The sequence below is a fragment of the Myxine glutinosa genome, chromosome 4 (genome assembly GCF_964187855.1).
Source record: "Myxine glutinosa chromosome 4, kmMyxGlut1.1, whole genome shotgun sequence".
Taxonomy (NCBI): Eukaryota; Metazoa; Chordata; class Myxini; order Myxiniformes; family Myxinidae; genus Myxine; species Myxine glutinosa.
The window spans coordinates 11,861,807-11,875,465 of record NC_136264.1 but is presented as its reverse complement, the minus strand read 5'-3'; the positions used below and the strand labels follow the sequence as shown (position 1 = coordinate 11,875,465).

The 13,659-nt window shown below is 41.9% G+C and overlaps 1 protein-coding gene across 6 annotated transcripts in view; it reads left to right on the top strand.

Moving 5' to 3' along the window:
• SLC25A3 (solute carrier family 25 member 3) overlaps positions 1-13,659 on the top strand; it is a 51,497-nt gene that overhangs the window by 1,456 nt on the left and 36,382 nt on the right. For 3 of the 6 annotated variants that reach the window (XM_078775464.1, XM_068111875.2, XM_078775463.1), the window contains exon 3: positions 5,654-5,778. The exons of the other annotated variants lie outside the window; for them this stretch is intronic. In XM_078775464.1, coding sequence (XP_078631590.1) covers positions 5,654-5,778 — 125 coding nt within the window. The remainder of the gene's footprint in view (positions 1-5,653; positions 5,779-13,659) is intronic. 6 annotated transcript variants of the gene reach the window in all.

Here is a 13,659-nt window from a genome sequence, read left to right as displayed (position 1 = left end):
CACACACACACACACACACACACACACACACACACACACACACACACACACACACACACACACACACACACACACACACACACACACACACACGATCGAGTGCATTACTCCCTAGCGGGAGTAATAATAAATAAATACATACATACATGAATAAATAATTACATACATACATTCACACATACATAAAAAAATTAATGCATAAATGAAGACATACATAAAAAAATAAATGCATAAATTAATACATACATACATACAAAAAAAAGGCATAAATTCATACATAAAAAGGCATAAATTAATACATACCTAAAAAAAAAAAAATACATACATTCATGTACTACTGGTCAAAAGTTTTAGAACACCTCAATTTTTGTACACCGCTCCTTTCCGATGCCATCTGCAGGCGCTGCACAACGTCATTGCCGGGCACCGAAGGGGGCTCGGCAATGACGCACGCTGAAAGGGAGTACTCAGTTTTCACTCTGGCTGTTTTCTTGCTTTCTTTCTTTGTTTTCTTGGTTGTCCGGGTGATTATATTTGGACGTGCCAATGGCAAAGTGATTTGGCTGTAAAAGATATTTTTGATTTATTGATTAATCAATTAATAGATTAATTATTTAATTATTCGATTAATGACTAAAAATTTTTTTGTTTTTTTTATGTTACAGATTCTGATGAAATGGTGGTGGTTTATGTGTTCTATTAGCGAATTGATTAATTATTTCATTTTTAAAATGATTATTCTTTACTTATTTTCTATATTAATTATTTCTTTATTTTATTTCTCATCTGGGCAATATGTTGGGCACCTTTTGAGCGAGGGAGCTGATATTTGGACATGACAATGACCAAGTGATTTGGCTGTAAAGGGTATTTTTGATTTATTAATTAATTAATCGATTAATTATTAAATTATTTGATGAATGACAATGAATTTTTTTTTTAAGTTACAGATTCGGATGAAATGGTGGTGGTTTATGTATTTTATTAGCCAATTGATTAACTATTTAATTTTTTTATGATTATTATTTATTTATTTTCATTATTAATCATTTATTTATTTTCTTTCTCATCTGGGCAATATGTCAGGCACCTTTTGAGCTAGGAAGCTAATATTTGGACATGACAGTGACCAAGTAATGTGACTATAAAGGATATTTTTGATTTATTGATTAATCATTTAATCGATTAATTATTTATTGATTAATCAATTAATTATTTAGTTTTTTTATTAATGCCTTATTTAATTAAATTTCTAAAAGATACATCTTCGGAAGCACGAGTGGTTTAGTTATGCTATTAGCCAATTGATTTGGAAAATATTTTATGATAATCATTGATTTTAATTACACAATTAATCGATCAATTATTGTACACCTCTCCCTCCCAATGCAATCTCTATGAGCTGCACTGCGGTATTGCCGGGCGCCGCAGGCGCCCCGGCAATGCCGCGCTTTAGGATACTTAATTATTTGGCATGGGGGTGGTGTACTTTGAATGTATGTGTACTTGTTCCAGTTTTTATTGAAATTTACACAGTTTAATGTCTCGATGTACTCTGAAATTAACCATAGAACAAATAAACAATTGGAGATAAAAAAAGAAATCGTAGAATCTTTTTTTTTTTTTTTCACAAAATTTAATTTTTTGACTCTGCAAAGTAGCCACCTTTTGCAGATATAACCACCGAACACACTCGTGGCATTCTTTCTTCAATGGAAATCAAATATTGTTCGGGAAGTTTTTCCCAGCACTGTTGCCAAAGTTCCCACAAATGTGTTGCACTTGTAGGTTGCTTTGCTTTCACCCTTCTGTCCAGTTCATCCCAAACCAGCTCGATGGGTTTAAGTCTGGAGACTGTGCTGGCCATTCCATGATTTGAAGCCTACCGTCTTGTTATTTTCCTCGAAGGTAGTTTTGACATAGCCTGGAGGTGTGTTTAGGGTCATTATCTTGCTGTAGGATGAATCCCTGACCAACTAGGCATATACCAGGGGGTATTGCATGGTGCTGCAAAATGCTGTGGTAGGCCTTTTGGTTCAGGGTGCCTGAACCCTGAAACTGAGACTTGCTTACTTCGACCAGTGTTCAGCTGTGCTTGAAGCTGTTGTCCTGTGAGCCGCCTATCACGCAAGCTGTTGACTCTCAGAAACTTGTCTTCTGATTCTGTTGTGGCTTTGGGTCTGCCAGACCTCTTCCTGTCAGTTTCCTCCAGTTTCCAATATCCTACTTCCTGCAGTGCAATATTGTCCAAATAATGCTTCAGAGGGTGTAATAAAAGTCTGTTCCAATAATGCTTTTATGCAGACAGGGGGTTTGTAATTAAGTAATCAGCAGAGGTTGGGACACCTGCAGGAATTGTTTGCATCAACTTTCAAGGTTTAATTTACTTACATTGCTGCAGAACAGCTTTAAGTTGTTAACCCATTACTTGTTCCCTGAAGAAGGCTTTTTTTTTTTTTTACAATATAACTGTGCAATTTACATTATTTTCCCGTTTTTGCTAACCTGATCCTTTTTCTTTTTTTGTTAACCTCGAGCAGTTTACTGCTTACCTTTGTACCATTTCAGGTAATTCACTGGACTTGAATTGCTTAAATTTCAATGAAAACTGGAAAAATTGAGGTGTTCTAAAACTTTTGACCGGTGGTGTACATACATAAAATAATAAATGTATAAATTAATACATACATAAAAAAAAGAAATGCATGCATGCATACATACATACAAAAAAAAATTAACAAAGGTATGCATAGACGGAGCTGCAGATGGAGGAAATGTTGAGTTGGATCTTGGAGACTGTGTCAAGCTGGAAGGTGTGAAAGCATTTTGCTGAATGGAGAAGGTGGATCGGACTCAGCAACGGTTGCCAGAGTGAGATGTGAATTGGAGAAGTTTCGGGAGCTGAGTGGCGTGCTGACGAGGAGGGGAGTGTCGTTGAAGCTGAAGGGAAAGGTGTATGCTGCATGTGTGAGAAGTGTTATGATTTATGGGAGCGAGACATGGGTAATGAACGTAGAGCGGCAACGAAGGCTGGAAAGGGTGGAAATGCGAATGGTTCGGTGGATGTGCGGAGTATCGTTGAGAGAGAGGAAGACAAATGATGAATTGCGAAAGATGATGGGAATAGAGCCTGTGATTGATGCTGTGAAGAGGAACAGGTTGAGATGGTTTGGTCATGTGTTGAAGGATGAAAGTGACTAGGTGAGAAGAGTGATGGAAATGAATGTAGAAGGAAGTAGAGGAAAGGGAAGACCGAGAAAGACTTGGCTAAAGGTGGTGGAAGAAATGCAGGCAAGGGGGTTAACAAGGAGAGATGCAGAAAATATGGCAAAATGGAGAAGATTGTCATGGGGCCCGCAAGGCTAACCCCCACTCTAGCAGGGCAAATGGCCTTAAAATGCCGGTTGTTGTTGTTGTTGTTGCTTGTATACATACATAGTTATTCATTTGATGTCCAATGATTATAAATCGAGAGAAAGCAAGTTGGTTATGAAGAAGCTAATGAGTAAATTAACTGATAATAGCATAACCCTGTGGTTAAAATAAATAATTAACCCTTTTATTCTTGCACTGGTTGAAAGAGTTAAAAATATGGGAGGTTATAGATTTCTTCCAGCAAATAATTTTGTTTTTGTTAAGGAGTGATCGAGATAGCGGTCTGGTGTCTATAAAAACTGTGTTCAAGTTTTTGTCTGATTGAAACGCTTCGCTGCGATAGATGCCTTTGGTCCAGGCCCTGTCAAAGCTTTGCATTTCTCTCGCGCCACACTTTATTTTAAGTGCTTTCGAGCTGAAGACAATTCATTGGCAATCGTGTCCAAGAGATCGACGGTGGATCTTGCTTTGTGGAAGCCATATTGGTGGTCAAGGACAGCAATATTTGAGGTGGGTTAAGTTTTGTTTACGAAACTGGATGACATTGTAAGTTGAGGTGATGAGAGGGATCAGACATGTCGCCCTTCTTCAAGACTGGTAGACATGGGTGACATTCCAGGAGGTTGGATAAATATTGGTGCAATCAGAGTTTGAAAAGCTTAGAAAATCCGAGCAACTTTAGGAGCGCAGCATTTGAGGACTCGAGCCGGAATAAATCTAATGGATTTGGATTTAGGAAAAGCTGAGTTCTATTGGTATCATCCAGAGAAGTTGGTTGGAAGTTGAGGGGTGAAGGTGTTTGCATTGGATTTAGGATATCTGGATATGGAGCCATCAGGATTGTTGAGGAGGAAAGAAGTTTGTGGAGATGCACTTTGCCAACGACCACAAGGCATGACTGCTATTGGGAAAAGGTGTGTTGGATAAATGCAGTTTAGGCTGTGCAGATTATGGGTTTGCAGATGCAGGCGATCACAAAAGCTTTATAACTGATCTCAAGGTGAACCCTCCCAGGCTTTGAAGAGATGGCTTGTGTATGCGTATTGATCACATCCACGTGCTCCCCTCAGCCAATGAGCACAAATCCATCCACGTGTTCCCCTTCAAGCTCGTGAGCTCGCAGCCTTGCTTCTATACCGAAGTTCCATTCCATATTGCAGCAAGCCAGCACACATCCGAGGAACGGGAATTACACCACACTTCTCACGTATGCATTGAATATGTTGCAGATTTTGACAGGTTAAGCGGACTGAATGTAAAGTGTTTGCTCATCAGAAGTTGGTTTTTCCATATGAATTTTTACCTCTACCATCTAAGGTGGATGCAGGTTGTTTTCACCACTGTCTGTCTGTCTGTGAACAAGATATCGCAAAAAGGTGTGGACGGATTTGGACGAAATTATGCGGAGAGGTAGTGTATGTGACTAGGACGGAACGATTACATTTTGGTGAAGATCTGGATCCGGCGACGAGAATTTACGTGATTCTTCATTTGGAGATGGGGCCAAAAATGATATATAGCAGGATATCTCAAAGTTATGAGTGGATTTGGATGAAACTTGGGGGACAGGTTGGGTGTGCGATGAGGACGAATCTATTTAATTTTCGTGAAGATCTGAATCGGGATTTGGATATGAGAATTATTTAATTTTTTTTAGTGATTCTTCACCATTCAGAGATTGGGCTAAAACCGATATTACATGATATTTAAAAAAAGTTATGGACGAGTTTTGATTAAACTTGGTGCATGAGTTGGTTCGGTGACGACAACAAGCCAACTAGATTTTCGTTCAGGTCCGAATCCAGATCCGGCCTATCAGTGGGATACAAAACATAAACTGTTCAGCCTAGCGGAGGTGTGCGCTTTACAGAGTGCTGTTCTAGTTTCGAATAAAATTACTTTCAGTAGCCACACATGGGCCACCTCGGACAGGTTTTTTATTTATTTATTTATTTTTCCCATTTGTTGGCCATTGACACCCAGACGACCGCTTATTTCGAACCCTGAAGCCGATTTGATTTTGGTTCAGGTCTGGATGCAGATCCAGTCCATCAGTGGGGTACAAAACCCAAACTGTCCGGCTTTGTGGAGGTCTGCACTCTACCGAGTGCTGTTCTCGTTTCTCTTTTCATTTACCGATGGTTTTGGTGAATTTTTTTTTTTCCGAGTTTTCTCACTCCAAAATTACAACTTTCTGTCCCACCTAGAAAGTACTAAACGTGTCTGTGTGTCTGTTAGTTATATTGTTTTTGTGGTTCAATAACCTTTCCTTCCACAGAAGAGACGAGCTGTGCATTTGGTTCTGCCAAATATTACGCATTATGTGGTTTTGGAGGCATCCTCAGCTGCGGTTCCACGCACACCGCCATTGTGCCACTTGATCTAGTCAAATGCAGAATCCAGGTGTCTGTGCATGGTGTTTATTTTTTTTATTTTTTTTTGTGCACGTAATGGGTTGAGTTTTGGTTTGTTTATTACTTGGCTTCTGCTTCTCACTGGTTGGAAAGCTAACATTGACAGCTTTGTCTCTGCTTGTTGATTTGTATCATAACTTTCTCTAGTTCATTGAAGATGCCTTTTTGGGTGATTTGCAACTATGGAAATCTAACTTGTTGCTGTGCTTTGAATATCTCAAAAATATTGGATTTTGTTGAACAATTGTCATTTGCACACATGTTGTCATTCACTCCTGCACGAAAATTCTTCGAGTATTTGATCCTAACATTTGGTTTGGGGTAGCATCCATAGAAAGCTCTATTGTAATTTTATCAAGAACAGTCTGATTCATGTGATCGTGTAGGTTATATTTACTTTTGTATAACTAGAGGTAAGTCATTGTGGAAAGGGTCAGTTTTGATACAGTATAGACGAAAGAGTAAGATTATATCGTGTAAAACCTCAAAGTTGAGCCATGGGATGAGCGGCCTCGTGTGCTGTGGACAGGTCCTGGATGGGGGTGGGGGAGTGGTGCGATGGATGCTGGCGAAAAGTGCCAACCCCATCCGGTGGGGTGACCAATGGGGACCAGCTGTGGGCAGTCCGAACGCTAGTTAACCTCGGGAAAGACTGCGCACAACTACACCACACTCGACTCGTGTTCATTGTGTTCCGAACCGAGTCTGCGTGTGTAAGAGTAGCTGTGGAAACGGTTGCCGATTGGGTTTTCTGAAGTTGTTGCGTGTGCGAAGCCTTCAATTGGCATCTTGGGAGTTGATCTTGGCAGCCTGGAGTCACCCGTTTGGGAAAGGGTCCGTTACAATATTAAATTGCATAAGAACATTAGGGAAATCAAATAGAAATATAAAGTGAAAGTATTTTTTCACATTTTTGTCCTTGTCATGCTGGCTTCTGAATATCTGCACACTGGAAGAAGCACTTCTGAATTGTGCATGGACTCCACATCATTCCAGGCCTTGGGAAACCAGTACAGTGTACAGCAGGTTGACGTTCTTCATTTCCTCACTCGCCATGGCACCAACCCTGTTTCACAACTACCATCTGTGGTACTTCAGCTTCAGGGACTGGAGAATCCCCTGATCAATGTCTGTGCTGTGGTGTCGCATGACAAGAACAAGCTTTGATCTTCAGTTGCAATTCTGGGTGTGATGGAGTATTGTTCAAGAATGGAACCATTTTTCGTGCCTGTTTTCCAATTTGTCAACATTGAGAAGACATTGGCTTCCGAAGTTTCAAATGTAGGATGAAAACTGTGCTGCCTGTCTCTCATTGTTGCAGAACACGTACCGTAGTACTGTACTTGAGTTTTTCTTGGGATCATGGGTCATCAAGGCCCCCACTATTATAATATCCCTGCACACTTGAGCACAAGGTGGGCTTTAGCAATAAATAAGCAAGACTAACAGGCAGACTTTGTTTCTGTGATTGAAGAACTACTTGATTTCAATTTCAATTTGTATTTTGAACATGAGAACATGAATCGGAACATGCAACTGCAGTTTAGCAGTAGTTGGGCTCTGAATTTGGCAAATTATACGGAATCTCATCCCAAGTGTGCATGTGCAGAGTCGTAAGGTAATCTTTTCTTTCTGCCTGGCAGTCAAACAAAAAACAATTGAAAATCATTCCAAACAGGAAACTTTCTGTTTATAGGGACGTCAGAGGACACAAACAGCAGGCACAATTAACTAATTTATTGTTGAATAAGGTGGCGTGACAGACACATAAATGGTGGTAAACTTAGAAAAAATAATTATACAACCTTGCACTTAATTTCAATTGAATTAAATACGAGAACAAAAATCGGCTTGTTGGCACTTCCAAAAACCTCCAATTTCGCAGTGCTTGGACAAAATATTACACCATCTCAAACGGTCCAATCTGCCGCTGTGTTGAGGAATATCGATATTTGGACAAAATTGCAGCTCGTCGGAAATATGGACGGTGGTCGGAAGCACATAGCAAGCGTTTAATTTTTTTTTTTTAAAGACCTTTCCCATGTCCTTTCTCATGAGATTGCATGTGGTAAGGTGTTCTATGAATTCTCTCGTTGACTCGGATGTTATTGAATAGACTTGGAGGTTATTATTATTTTTATTATTATTGATATTTTTATCAGTATTAATTTATTTTCCATCTTTTTTTTTTTTTAATTTGTCATGAACCTGTAATTACCCAAAGGTTGGTTTTCACTATTTTATACTTGTCGTTCGCTGACCACTTCCTACATGAGTGGTAGCCGGGCGGGCACAAGTAATGTTAAGATGGTGATGGATATTTCTGCAGGTGTTGACCGCATAAGCGATGATTGTATGTATGAAACAGAAGTGACTGACCAAAGGCAGTCATTACGAGCATGTTGGTAGCACAGGTTTGACCCGTTTGTGTTTTTACCATGACTATTGTTGTTTTTCTCTCCCCTCAGCTTTTTTTCCCAACTCCCTTTTGGGGTTGCACATGGAATGTGACTTAAAATGGTTTAATGCACGAAATGCCGACAAAAGCAGATAATTCTGATTTCTTCCTTGCCTTTATTAGTCCCCGACCGGTGTACATCCGAGGGGACTATAGGTTTGCACACCGTCAGTCCGTCACGCAAAGAACAGTTTCCGGACTTTTTTTTCCTAAACGCTTAATGCTAATGATTTCAAACTTGGCACATGGTTTCCTCATGATAGGTTACAGATCGGGTTCGAACTTCACGACGTTTCGATCATTTTTGACAAAGTTATGGCACTTTGAACTTTGGGAATTCTGATAATTCTGATGATCCTTAACTCAGTGCCATTTTAAGTTTTAATTTCCTTTAAATACCAATTTCTCTGCAATAATAGGACCTATTGAGATCAAATTTTCACCATCAGAGGGACTCGGTCTGTAGAATATTTTAATGGTAATTATGACGTCACAGGTCACGTGGTTCGGCCGCCATATTGTTTTTCATGAAAACACGAAAACACCCTTTTCTCTGCAACGGCTGAACAGATCGAGGCCAAACTTTCCAGGCAGAATCGCATACCCATGACGAACGAAAAAGTCAACGAGCATGACATCATGCATCGCATGGTTTCAGAGTTATGACGTTTTTAAGCATAAACCTTCAAAAACCGAGCTCATCCCTCATTTTTGATCCAATCGGGGGGAAACTTCACCGATCTGTTCAGCATGTCAATCTACTAAAATGTCATTTTGGAATTTGCGATAGGGCACGTGGTTTGGCAGATATCGTTAATTAAATGAAAATGTTGAAAAAATGGATACCTCTTGTTTATTCTCGAGTTCTCAAGCCGCACCGCGCGCCCTCAGCCTCGTCTCGCGAACGTCAACAGCACGACAGCGCGCGCTTTCGGGAGGGGCGGAGCCAAGCCGAGCAACATATATATATATATATATATATATATATGTATATGTATGTATAAGTGTATATGTGTATATATGTATATATATATATATATATGTATATATATGTATATATATGTATGTATATATGTATATATATATGTATATATATATATATATATTGTTGCGGATCGCAGACAGATGTTATATTGACCGAGCGGTGGTGTATTACCGCGTCCGAACAGTTACTCCCCGATTAGAACCCGATCCCGCCCGATTCCACTCGAACGTTGGCCGAATCGCGCTACGCTAAATCAATGAAGGAAAGGACACAACGGCTGGGATAAATGAAACGACACAAGGGGGTTCAGTTCTCAAGACCTCCGGAGGAGGATATAATTGGTGATCCAGAAAAGGGGTAGATTACAAGGTAAGAGGTAAAGCACAGAAAAGATGGGCACTTAGACACAGTCTTATCTTATCCCCGACAGACCACAGACAAACGGAACAAGACTGACTTACACGGGGATTGATGGCAGGGAAGGACTGGCAGTCGATAGCACAAGGTGCACCTTGGCTCAGGGGCAGAATCAACACGGTCCGGTCCAGAGATGCGGGGAGGTATTGCAGCGCTCGGAGGTGGCGTCTTCTCTCTCCAAGCTGAGGGCGCATCTGACGTCACCTCCCTCTTCCTGCGCATGCTCAGCGGGGAGTGACACGCCCTCGGCTCATTGGCTCCGCCCCAGATGGAATCGGTCCGCCGCTTCTATTGGGTGCGGGGGGTTACCGGGCTCCGCCCTTGATGAGGAGCTGACAGCGAGCCCCTACGTGGTAACCCCGTCGGAGCACATGTTCGATGGCGGCTAACCAAGCCGGAGTGAGGACGCGCACTCCCCGCGCCGCCGCCGTGGTTGTTGCTGTTGTTGTTGTTGTTGTTGTTGTTGCTGAACCGTGAGGAAGAGCTGCGGGGAGGTATTGGGAGGTCCTAAACTTCCTAACGGTGCCAAACAATCACATTCTGGTGCAACGAAGAGTCAGAATTAATGGAAACGAGTCCTTAACTGACAGACTAAGAATAACTAGCAAGATGTCCTATAGTTGTCTACGTGAGATGCGGTGGACCTGGATGCGACATTTAATGGGGGAAATAGGGGAAGGTCGGGTCTACAGAGTGTTATTTACAGAAAATGGGACTAGGGAATGGGGGATTGGGGATAGTTGGGAAGGATGAGGAAATAGGGGAATATTTACAAGCGGATATGGATGGAGGCCAATCTCATATCCGCAACAATATACATACACACACACACATCGATCATTGATTGTGAACCGTAAAATATAATAAATTACTGATATTTAGCAACTCGAAAGGTTCTTTATCAACAACTTGTTTTCTCGTGCTTCTGCTGACCTGTCTGCAAGGTGTATAAATCGAAGTCCCGAGTGCGAATCACAGGTGAGCCCGTCCTGAGGTAATTAGCGATTGGGAACGATTGAGAACCTGTGGGTAAATAACCCTTGGTAATTTCCTCAACAGTTTTCCGGACGACAGACTGCCGGTAGGGGACATGTATTGCAGCGCAATACTCAGAATGCTTGTTCTTCAAACAATGAAATAATTAAATTTGAAGATTCATTTCCCTCGTCAGAGTAGAGGGTATTTATTATATATTTTATTTTATTTTTTGTGTACAATATCGAGGCTGGTGAAAGAGCTAACATTTATCACACAAACAAATCAAACAGACAAACAAAGTATATAAAAAGGGGAGCGGTGGACAAGATGGGGAGAAGGGGAAGCACATAAACCCAACATTTGTGAGGGACATCGGGAACGTGTGGGACGGAGAGGGCTTGGGGGTGGGGGGCGGCGTGGGAAGGGTGGGGGGGGGTGTGGGAGAAGTATAAACACAAGGACTTCCAGGAAAGAAGTTGGTATTTCAAAAAAGAGGATTTGGGGTGAAATTAGCGGGGGTAGAAAAGATCAAGGTTTTGGATGGGGGAAGACAAGAGATGGTGGTGAACAGCTGTTTAAAGACCTTGTGGGAGGAGTGGGATTGAAGGGAGTGGGGGAGTTTGTTCCAGAGGCCGGAGAAAAGAGGAATGAAAGAGTGAAGGTGAGCAGAGAGTCTTGATTTTGGCAGTTTAACCATAAGAGGGTTGCTGGCAGATGTTGTGCATCCTGCAGGAATATTTGGGGGACACAGCACAGACAGAGCTGGGGGAGCAAGGACGGATAGGAGTCTGTAGAAGACAAAGACCACCTACCTGCCAGCGGTGAGAGAAAGGTCCTCATAATCGGCTTCATCACGGGAGATACCAATGATTCTGAAAGCTTTGGTTTCTACAGCGTGAAGCCGCGCTAGGTGTGAGACGGGAGCACCAGCCCAGAGGGGGGAACCGTATTCCATTGAGCTGCGGATGAAAGCTTTGTTTGTGGTGAGGAGCTCAGAGGTGCCAAGGAAGGACTTCGCACGACAGAGGATGCCCAGTCACCAACTGGCTTTGGAGGCCAGCTTGGAAATGTGGTTTTCCCCAGGAACGATCATGGCAGATAGTGAGACACAAAAGCTTGAGTGACAGAACTTCTTTCAGAGGATTGTTAAGAAAGTAGATGGGAGGGTTTTCCAGACTGTCTTTTCGGAGAGACATTGTGATGGTGTGGGATTTGTCAGGATTGAAAGTCATGTTCCACTTGTTTGACCAGTTTGTTATTTTGTCCAGGTCTGCAGAGTGAGGAGGCTGCAGACTGCCGATCTGAGGGATGAGGAATGGAGCTGCAGAGAGTGGTCATCAGCAAAGAGATGGAGAGGATTTTCCCAGAGAGTCAGCAAGATCATTGATGAATACCAAAATAAGCACAGGACCCAGAACACTGCCTTGAGGAACTCCAGCCTAAACAGGAAAGGGAAATGAGCGAATTCCATCCAGGGCCATGTGTTGACTGTGACCGGAGAGGAAGTCTGCAAGCCATGCGTGGAGGGAGATTTCCATGGATACCATCGGAGGAGAGTTTGATGAGCAGGTCGGGGTGCCAGACCGTATCGATGGCACAATATATGCTGAGGGCACCCATTCATTGTTGACAGCAGAAGCAGCATGTCCAGAGGAGAGTGACCTGGTCTGAATCCAAATTGATGATCAGAGATCAAGCCAATGGAGAAGAGGAAGGATTTTATATCCGAAGCAATGATGGATTCCATGACCTTGCACATAGAGGTTTTTTGTGTCCTCATGCCTTGCGGTCCTTCTCATCTGCTGTGGCGCCGTCCAGAGAGAAATTAAAGACAGCCAATGGGACTGGTGGGCCGTTTTGTAAATAATGAACACAAGCTTAATAAGTTATTTTAAAAATGTATTTATTCTGAAAATCATTCATTTATTCAAGCATATTATAGACTGACTTGCATGGTTGGTAAACGAGTTTTTTTTTTTTTTTTTTTTTTTTTTTTTTTTAATACAAACATGGTGTGAATACCTTGTACTATTTCTACAAGTAGGCAAGGTAGCAGCATTTTCAAGATTCAAGATTTCAAGATTGATTTCAAGATTCTTCAAAGACTTCTTTCTATTTCACTATTAGTTAAATATTAGAAGTTTATAAACTTCCTTTTTCTTTTCAAAATGGTTGACTTCATTGGAGTAGCTTTGCAGGTGTGACATATTGGGTATATGTCCTGAGCTTGAGGTCCATTCAGCAAATCATCTCCCGATGCACAATGATAACAGACTGCTGCGAACACCCCAGAATAGTATGTCACCTCAACTGGCTGAACACATTGCAAGTCCTTCCTCACAAACACTCTCCAAAATATGCTCTCCCTTGGGATCTAAATCATGTGGCACCAAGTCTTCAAGGTCTGTCCCACAAGTGTAGTCAACTTGACTCAGGACAGCATCCAGCTGATCTAGTTGCTCCTGTTTTAGCTTTCGTGCTGCATGCAGGACCCTAGGTTTATCACACTCCTGACAAACTGTTCTTTTGACACGTGCTGACGTTTGTGCGGATGGATTAAAGGGTAGTCCATGGGCCGTCTTTTGTCCTTCTGTGAGAGATGGGTGGTCACGTTCAGTTGTCGGAGTTCCATACACTTCAGTAAACCCCTTGTAGTGGAGTCCATCAGCAGCCATGATGGGATCGGAAAGGTGATGGAGCTTTTCAAACTCAGCTTCTGGCAGTCTTGGGGCTTTGTGGAATTGACATCCAGGATCAGAACACTTCTTGACACAGAAACTGTAGTGTCTGACTTGGCAGTACTTGTCAAAGAAGTTCTTCAGACTATCTGATTTGTTTAGGACTTTCATGGTGGCTTTTGGGGGCAAATCTGCATTGATCTGGTGGACATGGTCATGAGGGGCATCCATTTCATCACGAGTGGCAGGACTAAAAGATTTAAAGGGGACGTCCTTCAACTTTAACTGGTGGAACAGGGATGATATCAGGCAGATGGTGTCCTGGAGGCTATCAGACAGTGAGTCATTGAGGCC